This window comes from Peromyscus leucopus, chromosome 14 (assembly GCF_004664715.2).
Source record: "Peromyscus leucopus breed LL Stock chromosome 14, UCI_PerLeu_2.1, whole genome shotgun sequence".
Taxonomy (NCBI): domain Eukaryota; kingdom Metazoa; phylum Chordata; class Mammalia; order Rodentia; family Cricetidae; genus Peromyscus; species Peromyscus leucopus.
The window spans coordinates 65603238-65621160 of NC_051075.1; the positions used below are offsets into that span (position 1 = coordinate 65603238).

Here is a 17923-nt window from a genome sequence, read left to right on the forward strand (position 1 = left end):
AAAAAGATGTGATGAAGCCACACATCCCATTTTGAACTACAGAAGCAGGCTGCTCTGGCCTGGGAGACACCCGGCTGTGCGTTCCTCTGAGGGCCACAACAGCAGACCTAACAAGAGACTTCTCTCAAGTGCTCTTTTCTCACCCACTTTCATTTGCGTGGACCGAAACAGAGGCAGCAGACAGAAGAGTGACGGAGCAGTTCAAGAATGGCCAGGGTGAGGGAGGCAGAAGGCAGCAGACGCAGGAGGTGAAGAGCCGCAGTGATGAAGTACCAGAGAACCTGCAGGCCCTGGTCACAAGAACAATTTGAGAGACTTGCCAGGTCTCCAGGGCCAAGAGTGTCAAGCAACTTGCTTTAACACTGGCTGCCACCAAGGCCTGAGGAATCCCAATACTTAGGACCTGTAGGTCAACCCCAGCTATGACTAAGAGCTGCAACTCTAGACCCAAGGAGCTCTAACTCATGTACAGCTGAGAGTCCCAGTATCCCAAGCCTGCACACCAACTCTAACACGAGAGGGCGCCACTTGCCGCTCACTTGTAACACGAGAGGGCGCCACTTACCTCTCCTCTTGCTACCTGTAGCTGGCTGATTCAGAGAGGAAAGGACAGGAGGAGGATTCATCTTGGGTCAAGTACACTGGTGAGATGGGAGAAAAAAAAGGCAGAAACAAAGACAGGAGAGCAAGGATGTTTAGAATTAAAGTAGCCAGCAGTGGTGGTCCAGCACATTCGGGAGGCAGAATGCAGGAGGAACTCTGAGTTCAAGGCTAGCTTGGTCAAGAGAGAGAGTTCCAGGACTGTTCGGGCTACACAGAGAAACTCTTGTCTCGAAAAACCAAAAACCAAAACCAAACCAAACCAAACCCTCTAAAATTAAAGTAAGGGCATGATGGATGGGCTCTGCGAATGCTCTTGATGTGCCCCTCCACCTCACCAAGTGGAACGACAGTACATCTTCTAGAAAATAATCTCTTTTTCCTGGAAGAAAATGAAAACTTCAAGAGCTAACGATCTGCATCAACCCCATATTGATACTTGAGGTTAGATTTGAACTCAGACCCATACTTCATCCTTATAACCTGTCGGAGACTCAAACCCGTTAAGTGAGAAACCATGAAAGGGATGAAAGGAGATTTTCATCCAGGTCCCCTGTTTTAGGAAGGGTGAGGCGACACACCAGTTTACCTGCACGCCATTGCCCTCTGGGCGGCCGCCAGCAGAGGGCGCCAGAGGCGCAGGTTCCCCGGACCCGCTAGGGCCCTTCGAGCGCATGCGTGTGCGCAGGCGCATGCGCGCTGGCTCCCACTTGCACGGGGGCGCCAGCAGGGGCGGGGACACGCAGCGCGCACGGTCGGAGGCGGAGCGGCGGCCGCGGCGGCGGCGGCGGCGGTGACGGCGCGGCCCGGCGGGCAGGCTGCAGGGTGGCAGCCCGCGGCGGGCTCCAGGTAACCGAAGCGCCGCGCAGTGCTGACCCGGCCGCCCGCCGCTGAGCCATGGAAATCGGCACCGAGATCAGCCGCAAGATCCGGGTGAGGCCCGCGTCGGCGGGCGGGCGAGCGGGCGAGCGGGCGGGCGGGAGGGCGCCGGGCCTGGCGGGCAGGCGGTTGCCAGGAGTAACGGGGCGGCTGGGCCCGGCCTGCCGCGGCTCCTCGGGCGCGGGCCGCCTCTTGACAGGGCGCAGGCGCGGCTCGGCGCTCGGGGACCTCCGCGGGCCTTAGGGGAGCCACCCGGGCGGTGGCTGAGGGAAGCGCCGGGCGGGGGTGGGGGAGCGGGAGTCGGGGGGGGTGTCGGGCGTCCCTTCCTCCACCTCCCGGGCGGGGAGCCGGGGTCGCTCCGTGACCGGCGCGGTTTTCACAGGCACCTTTGCTGTGTTTGTTTTTCTCTCTCTCTCTCTCCCCCCTCCTCAGAGTGCCATTAAGGGGAAATTGCAAGAATTAGGAGCTTACGTGGGTAAGTTGCTTCTTGTCATTCGCCTGAATGTACTTGGAGGGCTTGCAGCCGACTGGACGTGTCTCTGTGAGTCTGCCCAAAGCTCGTAGGGTGGTCAGCCTTGAAGTCGAATAGTCCCCTGGTTTCCTCGACCCTCGGTTTCATTGATCCGTCTATACCAGCACCCAGAGCCCTCCCCCCTCCCCCCTCCCCCATGTCCTGTCCAAAGCGTTAATTTTGAAATAGTCTAGCTTTTTCTTCTGCCGAGGCTGTCGTTTTTTCAACCCATGATGTTTGTCTGAATCTTGTTCTGTTTCGTCCTGACCTTTAATTTCAGATCTATCATTTTGAAAATGAACGTGTGATGCTTCTGGCATTTGCCACAGAGCTGGTTCAGTGAGTTTTATGTTTCAGATTTTTTTTTTTTTAATGTTCTTCCTACTCGAACCTGACAGCTCTTTTCTTAAAACGAGTGTTTACTTTGGGCTAGGCGGTGTCTAGCTATTACGTATATACAATAAAAACCACCACTAAATGTAAGTGATAACGTCCCCAGTTGTACAAATAGAAGCAAAGGCTTTGGATACTTGAACAGGGTTGTGGGAAGAGGCCTGGTCTGACTTCACAGCTGGTAACTTCAAGGGTCAATCATGGTAGCTTAGGTGTCTAAGACCCTTACTGACCTGTGGAGTCAAAATTGTTTTCATACTAGTTAGGCTTGGCTGTGGGCAATGTTTACATTTGGATTATATGAAAGCAGTGGTCAGAAAACTAAGGGTTTTTTTTGTTTTTGTTTTGTTTTGTTTTGTTTTTTTTCCCGATACAGGGTTTATGTAGTTTCTCTATGTAGTGCCTGTCCTGGATCTCACTCTGTAGGTTGGCCTTGAACTCACAGAGATCCGCCTGCCTCTGCCTCCCGAGTGCTGGGATTAAAGGCATGTGCCACCACCGCCCAGCCAGAAAACTAAGTTTAAAAGGTAGTCACACCAGATTTTCCTAGAACTCTTAGTCAAATTACTTCTTGTATTAAAAAAAAAACAAAGCCAGCTCCATTTAGAATGTTATCAGTGAAATAGTTAATATAATGTTTTTAAAACTGGCTTCGCAGCTGGGAGGTGGTGGCACAGAACTTTAATCCCAGCACTCAAGAGGGAGGCAGAGGCAGGCAGATCTCTGAGTTCGATGCTAGCCTGATCTACAGAGTGAGTTCCAGGACAGCCGTCTTTTTAGTATTTTGATTGTGAGGACATAGAAGTGTTTGGAAAGCAGTGGTACACTGAGCTGATGTGACTGTTTTGGGAAAAGGCATTAGTGATTTTGAACTAAGATTGTCACTTGTGCTGGCATGTCAGCTTGACACAAGCTAGAGTCATTCAGAAAGAGGAGCACTCGGTTGAGAAAATGCCACTACCAGATTGGCTTGTGGACAAGGTTGTGGGGCATTTTCTTGATTTGTGTGGGAGGGCCCAGTTTACTGTGGGTGGTGTCACCCCTGGTCTGGTGATCCTGGGTGCTTTAAAGAAAAGCAGGCAGAAAGCCAGGCGTTGGTGGCACATGCCTTTAATACTAGCTCTCACCTTTAATCCCAGCGTTTGGGAGGCAGAGGGAGATGGATCTCTGTGAGTTAGAGGCCAACCAGGGCTACAGAGTGAGTTCCAGGACAGCCAGGGTTACAAAGAGAAACCCTGTCTCAGAAAACTTGAAAGAAAGCCAGCAGAGCAAGCCAGGAAGCAGCACTCCTGCATGGCTTCTGCATCAGCTCCTGCCTCCAGGTTTATAGCTGGAAGTTTTCCTGTGTTTCCGCAGCCGCTTATAAAATAATCACTCAGGAGCTTATATTAATTACCAACTGTATGGCCTATGGCAGGCTTCTTGCTAGCTAGCTCTTTCATCTTAAACTTACCCATTTCTATTAATTTGTGTATCCCACGTGTTCCGTGGCTTTTCCTGCGTCCCATTACATGCTGCTCCTTGGACGGCAGTTTGACGTCTGCCCGCACTCTCCTTTCTCCTCTCACTATCTCTCTTGGATGTTCCCACCTGGCTCCATCTTGCCCTGCCATAGGCCAATAAAGCTTTATTTATCAACCAATCAGCAACACATTCACATCGTACAGAAAGATATCCCACAGCACAGGTTCCTGCCTTGAGTTCCTGCCCTCACGTCCCTGGATGATAGACCGTAAGCTGTAAGATGAAATAAACACTCTCCTCACCAAGTACCTTTTGGTCACAGTGTTTTATCACAGAAGTGGAAGCTTTTTTTACCTTCTAAGAAGTGATAAACTGGTTTTGTGCACTTAGGTATTCAATAGGCATGAAAAAAGCCAGTAGTTTTTATTGCCAATGACAAGCTGAACCTTAAATGAAAATTAAACTTTGACCTCTGTGAACTGAAAGATTTTGTGGTGAAATTACGGAGGTACTAACAGTGTGACATCATATAATGAAATGTATCAGCATGTCCTTGGTTCACCAGCTCAATGACCTAGTATTTCCAAGTGACCACTACATGTTACTGAATTATGCAAAAGTTAAAGGATGTATAGGTGGATTTTCTTATAACAGTACAAAGAGGTAATTGGTGGTGTATTAGATTCTATATTGCTAATAAATTGTCGCTTGAGTTTTAGTGTGGTGTCACAGAAGGGTATCCATGAGATCTAAGAAAGATTATTAAAATACTTGAAGTACATCTTTGTAGGACTAGATTTTCTTGACATTCCCCAACGTTAAACAGCTTGACCACAGATTAGATGCAAGAAACAGAGATTAGAATTCATTTATCTTTTATACCAGATACAAAAGAGATTTATGGAAGTAAAAGGCAAGGCCATCCTTAGAGCTATTATGCTTTTTGTTTCTCAAAAAACTATTAAGTTAATATAATTGAGCTACTAGCATATAATTGATATATTAATAATTATATCCTTTAAAAATTCTCCATCTTAAATTCATATGGTTAATATTAGTAGATACAATTCACATCAGCCAGAGAAGGACCCTGAGACTGAACAGGCTAAGAATGAGTAGTTTATGAATTCCAATTGATTGTTGGATTTCAGGTTTGTTTCCGGATTGTTGTAAGACTCTCCGTGGGTATGAAAGATGAAGGTGGACCTGGATCTTCTTAGGTTCCTTGTTTTTCTCATTGAACGTGTAATGGGGCCAGCTGTGAGGAATTTGCTGCACGTGTGGAACTGTTAGTATGGTGGTGGGAGGCACAAGTGCCTGTTCACTGAGATCAGTTCATTGCTGTCACTTATCAGACATTCCAAACCACTTGTTGTAGTTTTTTAAAACAAGACCTTACAGTTGCATTTGTTTCTGAAATACTGCTGGAATTGGAGCGGCAGTATTGCTCTGGGAGAGCGCTGCACTAGGCCTACCAATAGCAGAGTGAGGGTCAGGGGCTCAGGGTTGGGGGTCCTTTGTGCTTCTGTTGTGTTAACTGTATAAAAACGACTTGAGGGATGGGTGGTCCCGCCTTCCCTCCTTCCTCCTTCCTTGAACCTAGGACCCCATAAACTCTAACACTATTATAACTTCAGAATTGGAAATTCCTTAAAGCAATTTCATGATGGGTTCTAGCAGAGAGCCTGGTGTTTATATCTGTCAGTTAACAGAAGTCATCTTCCAATTCTTTGAAATAAAACAAGGTCTTTTTTATGTTTGCAGTTAGTTACCATATTATTTGTAGATGTATATACCTCACTGTCCAGAACAGGGTGGCTTTTGTTTTCTTTGAGGTAGGATCTCAGACTGTGTAGCTCAGGCTGGCTTGCCACCCAAGATACACCTTGTGCCAGCCTCAAACTGATCCTCCTGATTCAGTTTCCTAGGTGCTGGGGTTACAGTCATATCCCACTACTAGTCCCAGCTTCTCATATTTCTTTAGACCTAAAAAGAGTCTCAGAGCTCTGGAAGGTTATAAAAACAGTTGTTCAGTAATTATTTGAGTATTTATTTTTCAAAGTATTGGGTGGGGTACAAAGAAGAGCCACCATTCTTTAAAGCAAGCAGAAAAGATTTCCTCTATGCTTACATGGAACAGGTCATTTGTGCAGCAGTGACAGTCCAGGTTTTTTTTTTTTCTTTTTAAAAATTGTATTATTCATTTTACATACCAATCACAGATTTCCCCTCTCTTCCCTCCTCTCACCCCCCACCCCCTCCTCTGAAAAGGTAAGGCCTCCCATGAGGAGTCAGCAGATCCTGGTACACTCAGTTGAGGCAGGTCCAAACCCTTCTCCCCACATCAAGGTTGTTCAAGGTGTCCCACCGTAGGTAATGGGCTCCAAAATGCCAGCTCATGCACCAGGCATGGATCCTGATAAAAAAGGGGCCTCTTAAGCACATCAAGCTACACAACTGTCTTGATTATGTCTAGTCCATTCCAATGCAGGCTCCACGGCTGTTGGTCTAAAGTTCATGAGTCCCCACTAGTTTGGTTTGGTTGTGTCTGTAGGTTTCCCCATCATGATCTTGATGCCCCTTGCTTATTGATCCCTTTTCCCTCTCCGACTGGATGAACTGTTCAGTTTTCATTCACACCCTAGAGGTGAGAGCTTCTGTGTACTTTCCCAGCTTTTACTGCTGTCTTCTGTCCCCAGTATGCTAATTTAAGATGTATTTTAGAGGTCTGTCTGGACTGTGGAAGAATATTTTATGGTCACATGCTAATTTTGCATTAGATTCTTAATTTCCATTGTATTGTCTACTCAGAAAACATGAATTCTAAAGGCTTTGCTTAGAAATAATTGATAGTTTAAGTTGCACGTACTTCAAGTGTATGTATTTGTATATTTGCCATGTCTTGATAAGTATATATCTTAAAATCATCACTCATCAATATGATAAATCTACTGGACTGGGCATAGCTCATTGGAGGAGACTACCTAACACTGCACAAGAGCCCATGATTGAATCCTAGCACCACTTTTAGGGGGAAAAAAAAGAATGAATAGACTCATTAAGTCCTCCTCCATTCCCAAATTTCCAGTAGCTCCTTTGGCTTTGTGACTGGTTCTAACACCTTTCCTTGTTCCCATTTTATACCGAGACAACCACTGATCTCATGAAATTTTAAAAAGTACAGATTGATACGGTGGCAAAGTAATTTCATTGGCACTAGGAAAGAAAAATAGCTGTCTGCCCAAGTATCTTAGCAGTCTTACCTGTTTATACACTGTCTGAGTCAGTAGTGTTGGATCATAGATATTTCATATACATAAAGATTAGCTTATTTATTACAATAGGGCTTTTTTTTTTGATACACTCGAAACACAGAAAGATTGGCCACTTTTTATTTATATTTCCTCCCTTATTGCATGCTCCCATAAAATACTGCCTTCTCTTTTATCCTGCTTCTATACTGGAGTTTGGATGTTTTTCTTTTCTTTTTTTAAAAAATGGTTTATTTACTCATTACTTTATATACATTGGTGTTTTGCCTGCATGTATGTCTATGTGAGGGTGTAGGATGCCCTGAAAGTGGAGTTACAGACAGTTGTGAGCTGCCATGGGGTGCTGGGAATTGAACCTGGGTCCTCTAGAAGAGCAGCTAGTGCTCTCAACAGCTGAGCCATCTCTTCAACACCTACTTGTTTTCCTTTGAAACAAGTGTCTGGCAGATGAACCTTTCTGTTTATGTGGAAATTATGAGTATTTTAGTTACTAAGGAAATTGTAATAAAGACATGTTTGAAGCTGTTTGTGGAGGTGTATGTCAGTCATCTCAGTATTTGAGAAGGCAGAGGGAAAAAGATCATGAGTTTTAAGACCCTCTCATGGGCCATATATATGGGGTGGGACAGCCAGAACACCTATTTTTTTTCTTTCAAAAAGAAATTCGATTTCCTCACAATGACTTTGCTTCCTTATTGTTCTTGGGCTTTTTCCTGCAGTCATTAGGTAGGATTGCCACTGGTGGATTAAAGAAGTTGAGTTGCCTTTGAACTTTTTTTCCTCCCTTTGGTGTTAACAGTTCAACTCCCGGCATTGTATATACTGTAGGGTGCTGTGTAGTTTAGTACATGGGGTAATTGAAGCCTACCTTTGTGAGCAGAATCGAAGTCTAGTGAAACAAGTACAGAAAACTAAACAGAACACAGCTGTTGGGGACGTGTCTGTACCTTCCAGAAGTGTCTGAAGTTGATGAGGAGCATGAAAGGATTTCTTACAAAAACCAGTACATTCTCCCAATTGATTCTGTGACCCAGGATACCTAGTTTTATGACTAGAAATGCCACTTTTCCCCCAATTCCTGGTCTTCTAATAATGGAAATAATTGTGGGATAAAGGGGAGAATTGGAAGCTGAGCTTTCTTGTTCATCCTACGTTAGAGTGAGGTTTTTAAGGACATTGATTTTGAGCAAAATCAAATATTGAGGAAACATTTAAAAGTTTGGTATACTTTTCCTTTTAAATAGATGAAGAACTTCCTGATTACATTATGGTGATGGTGGCCAACAAGAAAAGTCAGGACCAAATGACAGAGGACCTGTCCCTGTTTCTAGGGAACAACACAATTCGATTCACCGTATGGTATGTTTCTGAATATCTGTGCCTCAGAGCAAAGTCAGAATTGGTATTGTGTCCAGAAGGAACTTCTCTGCGGTCTTGGGAGGTTCACTGTGGAGAGGCGCTCTGTGAACTGTGCAGCACAAGCCTCTGGAGGTTTTCCCCTCTGTGAGTGGGAATAGGAAGTCACCTGCTGTCTGTACTTGTGAGGACAGCTCAGCTGCTACAATCAGAGAGCTTGCAGATGTGCCTGCACCATAGGAGCCCTTGATGTATTTATTAGCCATTGCTGCCTCCTACACTTCATCATCCCTTCCTCTCACCTCCCCCTCCTCTCTTTCCCCCTCACCACTCCCCACCCCCCAGCACAACCACTTAGAAACAGGGAACTCCGTAGTTCGAGCTAGGCTTGTTTTTTTACTTTTATGGGGAAAACCTTTTTCTTTTGTTTTTGTTTTAAGCTTTTTTCTTTTCCTGACATGCATGTCCCCATTTGACAAACATCTCAGCCACCTTTCAAATAAGCAACTTTATTTTTTCACATAAAATCCTCATGATTTGAACTACCCTATATCAAATCACATGTGCCCTTAGTTGAGAATGAGCATGAAATTCGGTTTAAGAAGGCCAGCTTCAGTTATCAGGCTTAAGGCAGAGTGAGGATTAGAAAGGATAATGAGTGCTTGTCTGCTGACAGGTGGGAAATACTTGTAAAAGGACCACTGAAAGCTGAGGATGGAGCACAGCTGAGGGAGCACTTAGTCTGCTTCAGTTGAGTAGGAGGCATGAAGGGAGATGGGCCTGTTTACCTCTTGATTCTTGAGGAAGAATGGCTTCACAGTAGTTTGGGCAGCTGTAGGCCTTATGGCTCTTAGGATGACACTTCTTTGAAAATCTGCAGAATTTTCTGCTTTATAGTGCACAGTTTTGGAGCACATTATTAAGATCACCCTGATCCTTACAGTTAACACACTGCTTCATTATGGCTATGTACTCTGCTTAATATAGTTTGTTCTCAAATGGTCATGGTGTTTTTGACTGAGGAAATTATACTATGATTGTAATACTTTTTAAAAAAGATTTATTTATTATGTAGTCAGTGTTCTGTCTGCATGTATGCCTGCAGGCCAGAAGAGGGCACCAGATCTCATTGGGGATGGTTGTGAGCCATCATGTGGTTGCTGGGAATTGAACTCAGGACCTCTGGAAGAGCAAGCAGTGCTCTTAACCACTGACGCATCTCTCCAGAAGTCATGAGTAGTTCAAGAATTTGTTTTGCTTCATAAGCATTATTGTGACCTGACCTTTGGTTAAACCTTTAGATCACTTGGAGTTTTCAGTCCAGCTTATCTAAGCTGGAAGACTGTTGTAGGTTCTTTTTCAGATGACTTAATGGACTGCTTAAGACAGATTTCATAAACCAATATAGTGTTAACTCAGTGTGAATTTAAAATCAAAATCAGTTTTCCATCTTGCTGCAAATACAGTTTCATACCATGTACTCGTCTGAGGAATTGTGTTTTCTCTTTGGTACTTTCATCAGTTCCCTAGTGTTCAGCAGACTGTCCTGATTTTTAATTGGTTGTTTGCTTGTGTGTGTATGCATGTTTGCATATGTAGATACACATGGATGTGCGTACGCATGGGGATGTGTGTATGTGTGTTTATATTTGTAGGCCTGAATTTGACGTTGGGTGTCTCACTGGATCACTACTTACTGAGGCAGGGTCTCTCACTGAACCCAGAGCTCGCTAGTTACTTTTAGTCCACCTGGACAGTTTGTCCCAGAGACCCCTGCTTCTGCCTTACAAGTGCTGGTGGTTTCCAACACCCAGCTTTTACGTGGGCTCTGGGAATCACCTTCAGGACTCCCAGCCCTGCTCTGGTGCTTTGTTTGTATTTCATTTTTGCTGTCAGTTTTATAGCTTTACACTAAGGTCTTTTTTTTTTTTTTATCCTATTTTTTTTTTTAAATCCTGAAATAATTGTGTCTATGAGGAAACTAGTACGTGAATGGAGTCTAAATGAAACAATAGGAAACTTCTGGTGTTTGTGAGAGGATTTTGGAAGGATTGCTGTGCAAACATGCCTTCTATAAAAAACGGTTAAGATAGGCTTTGTCAAAGCAAGGTTTTAAATAATAGTTACAGTAAAATGGGATAGCATATTTATTAACTTTTTTTTTTTTTACCTCTCAGAATTACATTGTCCAAGAAACCATGTAAATAATTTAAATATTAACCACTGGATTAGAGTATTTATAGCTCAGTGGTAAAACATGTGCTTAGTGGAGCATGGTCCTTGGTTTAACCCTGTGGAGAGGGCGAGGGAGGAGGGCAGATAGAAACATATACACACACACACACACACACACACACACACACACACACATAAAACAGTTGTGACAAGCAGTATTCTATGTTTGGGATACTTGGTTGTTTTACTATTAGCTGTATTGGTCTTTAGTCCTTAGAAGGTTAAGGTAACTTTTTTTATTTAAATCAAGACTTGTCAAATGATGTCTTTGTCTTTTTTCTTGGGTGCTGGGGGTTGAACCCAGGGCCTTGTGTGTGCTCTTAACATTCTGTTCTGGATCTGTTGACACCATGTAATCCTAGCTACCTGGGAGACTGAGGTAGGAGGTTCAAGCAACTTAGACCTGGTCTCAGAAAGTAAAAAGAGAGCTGTGGGTGCCAATCAGTAATATTAGAGTACTTGAATAGTGTGCATGAGGCTATGGGTTACATTTCCAGGACTTGAGCTGCTCTGCTGCTAAGCTGTCTCCCCACTTCTATTGTAAGGCCTCTAGAGAAAAAACTAATGTGGAATTGGAAAGTTCAGTTCACTATTATTAAATGCCTTTAAAAGAACTAATCTGGATATAATGTCATCAGATTTACAGTGGCAATTGAAATACAATTTTTATTAAGGGAGGTTTTGTTTTCCTTTTTTTTAGGCTCCATGGTGTATTAGATAAACTTCGCTCTGTTACAACTGGTAAGATTTGTAAAACTGAGAGCTTTTTGAAACTTCTGCTTGTTAAACGTGTGATCCTTTCCTTTCTAAAGTCATTTATGCTGCTCTTGGAAGAACATCAGCACTTTAAGAGGAATGGTTCATTTGAACTGTAAAAACATCACAGTATGTTTACTGTGATTTGACAGTGATGGGCCAGACAGTGCCGTGTATCTGAGGAAGTCATTATATATGTACACCAACTTTAACCTTAGAGATACCTCACTGCTTTATAATTGAAAGTGATCTAGAGTTACCTAATAAATCAGATAAACTAAATGATGTACAGGAATGCTACTTAGTGACTAAAAGTAATGTGGAATGAAATGAGAATACACAAATATCCTAGTATTTAAAATGTGGATACTCTTGGAAAATAATAATAATAATAAATTGTTATTTATTATTAGTAGTAATAATAAATATTATTTATATTGTTGAGACAGTTCTCCTTTAAGAATCCCGTGCCCACATTTTCAGGTGCTTTTTATCTCCTAGTGCTTAAAATCTCTTGATAAACGCCAGCTACTTTTCAAACTACCACCTTCGAGGACCGAGAGATGTAGCTCAACTGGTAGAGTGCCTGCCTAGCATGCAAGAAGCTCTGAGTTCAGTCCCGAGCACTGAAACAATGAGGGAGGCATGGTGGTACATGCCTAGAATCCCTAACGCTGCAGAAGTGGAGGGAGGAGGATGGGAAGTTCAAAGTCATCCCTGGTGGTATATATGTCAGCCTGGACTTCATAAGACCTGTTTTTGTTTGAAAAAAGAAAACTTTAGCTAAGCGGTGGTGGGGCACACTTTTAATCCCAGCACTCAGGAGGCAGAGGCAGGTGGCTCTCTTAAGTTCAAGGCCAGCCTGGTCTACAGAGCAAGTTCCAGGACAGCCAGAGTTATTACACAGAGAAACCCTATCTCAAACAAAACAAAACAAAAACAACAAACAAACAAAAACTGAAAAAGGAACACTTTGAGTTACTAATTTTAAAAAATCTTTTCTCTATTAAATGTATTGGTTTTGAATTGCTGATGAGAGGGAGGAGAGCTAAGAAAAAGATGACCAGGGTCATGCATTTTCTTTCCAGAGCCCTCTAGTCTAAAGTCTGCAGACACCAGCATCTTTGATAGTACCGTGCCTTCAAACAAGAGCAGCTTTAGTCGGGGAGATGAGCGAAGGCACGAAGCTGCAGTCCCTCCCCTTGCCGTTTCTAGCTCTAGGCCTGAGAAAAGAGATTCCAGAGTTTCTGCAAGTTCGCAGGAGCAGAAATCCACTAATGTCAGGTAAAGTCCAGTCTCTGCTATGGCCAGAGAGGCGTGGGGATGCGACACTTAAGTTAGTTCCCATTTTCAGCAGTTTTTGGAAATAGTGAGGTGGTCATGGATTAGTTAATTTTCTTGTCATTTGTTGCTATTAGAAAATACCTGATGTGACATCTTGTATTTGGCTCAGAGTCAGAAGGTTCTCAGTTCATCACAGCCATGGAAGCATGATAGAGTTTGTGGAAACAAGAGCATAAGAAAGAAATTCCTAGCGCTATAGTGGACCAGGGAGCAAAGAAAACTAGACCAAAACAGCAAAAGTCTGTTCCTAGACACTAATGAACTATGTTGGCCCATTGGGCCCCACCTCCTAAAAGGATTTATAGCCTCTAAAGTAGCGTAGTGAACTAGGGATCTAGTGTTTAACACTTGAGTGTGTATGGGACATTCCAGGTTCATTATTTCATTTTTATTTTATTTTTATGTGCATAGGTGTTTTGCCTGCATGTATGTCTGTGAATCCTGTACATGCCTGGTGCCTCTAGAGGTCAGGAGAAGGCATTGGATCCCTTTGCACAGGAGTTACAGATGGTTGTAAGCCAGTGTGGGTGCTGGGAATGGAACCCAGGTCCTCTGGAAGACCAGCTAGTGCTCTGGCCATTTCCCCAGCCCCTAACAGACTGCAAGCAAGTTTTTGAATAAATTAATGGTGACCAGAATATGATTTTTTATTTTAAATGTAGCAAATAAAAGTTTAAAGTATGAGGGCTAGGTATGGTGGTATAAGCATTAAAATTTTTTTTATTAGATATGTATGGTGTTTTGCCTGTATGTGTGTCTGTGTATCATGCGCTTATAGCACCCATGGAGTCCTTTAGAGAGCTTTAGAACCTCTGCACCTGGAGTTACACATAGCTGTTAGTTGCAGTGTGGGTGCTGAGAATCAAACCTGGATCTGGAAGAGTGGCCAGTTCTCAGAATCCCTGAACCATACCTCCAGCCCTGGTGCAGGCCTTTAATCCCAGCCCCTGGCAGGTAGAGGCTGGTGGAAGGGTCTCAAGCCAGCCAGAGCTAAATAGTAAGAGCCTGGCTCAAAAGAAGAGAAAAAAATTACAGAATGAATATGATTTAGAAATAGTTTTTAATATTAAAAAGTATCCATACTTTCTCATAAAAAGTTTTTTGAGTAAACATTCTTTGAAGCTTTGAGGATAATGCTTTAGTTTTGTTGTAATGCTTTTATTTTGTTTTAATAGACATTCTTATGATGATGGAACTTCAACCCGGCTAATGTCAACAGTGAAACCTCTGAGGGAGCCAGCACCCTCTGAAGATGTGATTGATATCAAGCCAGAACCAGATGATCTCATTGATGAAGACCTCAATTTTGTGCAGGAGAATCCCTTATCTCAGAAAAAACCTACAGTGACACTTACGTATGGTTCTTCTCGCCCTTCTATTGAAATTTACCGACCACCTGCAAGTAGAAATGCAGACACTGGTACCCATTTAAACAGGCTGCAACTTCAGCAGCAGCAAAGCAGTACTCACGCTGCCAAGCAGCTGGAGGTACAGAGCAGCCAGGTCTACGAAGCAGGACGTCTGTGCGAACCGGAAGTGCTTAGCAGCATAGACGACACTTACAGCCCCTTCTTCAGAAACAGCTTGGATAAGATGAGTATTGAGGTTGGTGTAGATTTTATATAGATTGATTCTGGCTTACTGGACTAGAGACTGACAGTTGCTGATTCCAGATGTAACCTAAGTAAACATATTCATGTTTACTTAAAATAGTGTCCTTTCGGACTGGCTCTGTAGGGATTTTATGTCATGTACATGTGCTTTGTGATTTTAGCAGTTTGAGTTAGTTTTGCCCTTTTCTTTTTGGTATCTATGCAGATGTGTCAATTTTAAATTTAAGCAGCCAAATAACTTGTTTTGAATAGTTTTTCTAACAGTGCTGTGTGCAACTGTTACAAAATAAATTTAAAGTTCTTTTGAGTTAACTATTTGAGAAGGTATTTTCATCTGTTTTACAAGAAATCCAGCCCTTTTGGATCTTAAGATCAGCTTAAATGATCATCTTGAGATCATCCTAAAATGAAGACAAGTATTTCTGTGATAGAACTTTGTTTTCAATGCAAGGTAAGCTTAAATGTATCTCATTGTAGGATGAAAACTTTCGGAAGAGAAAGTTGCCTGTGGTAAGTTCCGTTGTAAAAGTAAAAAGGTTCAGTCATGATGGAGAAGAGGAGGAGGAAGATGAGGACTACGGCTCCCGGGTAGGAAGCTTGTCCAGCAGCGTGTCGGTGCCAGCAAAGCCTGAGAGGAGGTATGTGACCACAGCCGCAAATTAATCTTGAACTACTTGACGTGGCTGGAGATTGTGATGGATTGTTTCTTTGGCAGTGCTGGGGAAGAAACCTGGGGCCTGTGCGTACTAATGCTAGATGAGTGCCTTGGCACTCAGCTGTCCTACAGCATCACTTGGGTTTTGAGAGATACACCTATTCATGGAAAATGACTTGCTTAAATTTGGAGAGAATTGCAAAGACTGGAAATTAATGAGGGGGAAAATGTTAATACAGAGTCATTTTTAAAAAAAAAAAAAAACTGTAGAATTCCAGTCTAATTGACTTGTTCTAAAAACTGTAACTGCTATGTTTAAAACAGAAGGCTATGTAGTAACAGCATAATAGATGGTTAACATGTAAAGAACTGAAATTTAAAACATTATAAAAATACCTTTTCTTAAAACTCTTTTAGACCTTCTCTTCCACCTTCTAAACAAGCTAACAAGAATCTAATTTTGAAGGCTATCTCTGAAGCTCAAGAGTCTGTAACAAAAACAACTAACTATTCTGCAGGTAATTTCAATGTAGTGTGTTTTTCCGGGTAAGAGATCGCTTCATTGAACTGAGTATGCTTATCTTGATGTGTGAAGTAAAGAGTCCTGCTAGCTGCAAAGACCAGAATGAACTTCTAGAAGAATGGGTTTAAAAGATTTCAGCACTTTTTTCAGATGAAAAACTCTCATCGGAGTTCCTTGAGCAGAGTAAACTGCTCTATTCTCATATGCATAAAATAATACTCATGAATTATAAAGGGAATTATGAAAAAATGTATGACATTCATATTAGTTTTTTTAGTTCAATATTATGTATGTACTTATGTAGAAAAGAACAAAATTGGGTAATAACAAGTTACTGAAGCTAGAGAAATTTTGAATTTAGTTTTTGGCCATGCAGCAGATTGAACTCATATGCTTGGAAAGTCCTGTTCCACTGAACCACATCCCCAGACCAAAGCAAGAAATTTGTTTAAAACTATTATATGTATAGACCAGTCTCTTTTCCCTTGATGGAACTTGGTAATAGACTGTAAGGCAGAGAATTGTTACATTCTTACCCTAATTAGAATTGAAGCTCTAAAATCATTTGATGTCAGATATTGAGGTGTGAAGTTTTTAATAATAAAACTTTCTTACAAGAAAACTTACTCTAAAATGCAAGTGGTTGTGAGTTCTGTGCTGCTGTTGCATTCTGGACTTGTTCACCTGGAGCTAGTGGAAAATTTTGTGGGACTAAGGTGATAGCAATTGCCAGCTCTGAAATTCAAGTTTTTATATGAATTTGATAGACACGTTTACAGCATTCTTTTACTTGCCCTTTGTCACATGACCCTTTTTTGAAGCAAAGTAAACAGTTCTTGGTACTGACCTACCTTCTGCTTCTCCTCATCCCTACTTAACCTTGAGCATACAACATGAAGTAGAAATCGGGATGATCAGGTGAAGGCCAACACCTGCTCTAACGGTTTGCCTTTACAAAAATTCACTCTTCTAATACAGCAATGATAATTGCTTAGAGTAAGAATTTAAAGCATTTCCATGACCTTGAAATTCCTTGCTTTTACCCTTTTTTTTTCATGTTTATGAGTGTTTTGCTTGCATAGAGTCCAGAAAAGAACATTGGATCCCCTAGAATTAGTTACTGATGGTTGTGAGCTACCATGTGGGTGCTGGGAATCAAACCCTAGTCCTCCTCTGAAAGAGCAGCTGTTACAGAATTAATATGCCTTCCCACTGAGAAACCATTCCAAATACTCTAGAGATTAATAAAGGAAATCTTTATTGGTTCTGGCTAATGCACAAAAGGGTACCAGCCATAAATAGAACATTTTACCAGCTTTATAGCTGTGCCTTAGGCTTAGGTACTGCCATCCTGAAATCTCATCAGGTCCCTCCAAGTCACACTTAGAACAATTTAGACAGGAGACTATGAGTCTGGCCATTTGGACAAATAGGACATTTACACAGCAAAAACATTGTCACAGTTACTTAGGTACACCAGTGTTGTGTGTGTCCCATTCCCCTGTACTACTTACTGAGGGTCGTCCTGCCCCATGACAGAATTAAGCTTTTCCTGGAAAGAGAACTAGGACTTGATGGCAGACTGGAACTTGATGAGGACTGTCACTCATTACTCAGTGCTTTCCTGTTAAGAGCTGCCTTTAGAGACCTGTTCTCTGAGATGGGATGGGCCTAAGCACAGGTTGTAAAGTAAGACTTGTTTCTTTTGTTTTGGAAATAGACTTGCAGCATATTAGTGAACAAATCTTTTTTGGGGAAGTTGTTTTTGTTTTGTTTGAAACAGATTCTTACTGTTTAGCTCTGACTGTCCTAGAACTCACTATGTAGACCAATCTGGCCTGGAACTCAACAGTGATCTGCCTGTCTCTGCCTCCCAAGTGCTGGGATTAAGGCTATGTGCCACCACATCAGGTGCTTAGTGAACAAATTGTAGCAGAAACATTTTCTCAGCAAACCTAAATTTTCATTATGTTCCAGGAGTACAACCGTCCTTTCTGCAGTTTCTAACAAGTTTGGTTACTACTGAGTTTTGAGTTATGTTGGTGGCACTGCTCCTTGAGCTTTTTTGTGCAGCTTACTTCCCAAGCAAGTTTAGTCTATAACATCCGTTTATGCTGACTAGTTTCTCCTAGACCACAGCCGGCGCTCTTGACAGTGTCTCTCCAGTATTGGGCTATCGAGATGGCTCGGCAGTTGAGAGCACTGGAGTTGAGAGGACCTGAGTTCAGTCCCAGGACCTGTTTGGTTGCTCAGAACCATCCATAATTCCAGTTCCCAGGGATCCAACACTCTCTTCTGACCTCCACAGGCACCATACCTGTG

The 17923-nt window shown here is 42.6% G+C and overlaps 1 protein-coding gene across 11 annotated transcripts in view; it reads left to right on the forward strand.

Annotated features, from left to right (window-relative positions):
* The first annotated feature begins 1373 nt into the window (after positions 1–1373).
* Zc3h14 (zinc finger CCCH-type containing 14) overlaps positions 1374–17923 on the forward strand; it is a 44962-nt gene continuing 28412 nt past the window's right edge. For 4 of the 11 annotated variants that reach the window (XM_028886587.2, XM_028886588.2, XM_028886598.2 and 1 more), the window contains exons 1-8: positions 1374–1533; positions 1912–1954; positions 8364–8478; positions 11411–11451; positions 12555–12750; positions 13986–14415; positions 14901–15061; positions 15496–15596. In XM_028886587.2, coding sequence (XP_028742420.1) covers positions 1498–1533; positions 1912–1954; positions 8364–8478; positions 11411–11451; positions 12555–12750; positions 13986–14415; positions 14901–15061; positions 15496–15596 — 1123 coding nt within the window. In that variant the 5' untranslated portion in view covers positions 1374–1497. Of the gene's footprint in view, positions 1534–1911; positions 1955–8363; positions 8479–11410; positions 11452–12554; positions 12751–13985; positions 14416–14900; positions 15062–15495; positions 15597–17923 lie in introns of those variants that run through there. The other 7 variants (XM_028886586.2, XM_028886592.2, XM_028886590.2 and 4 more) reach the window with 5 other exon arrangements.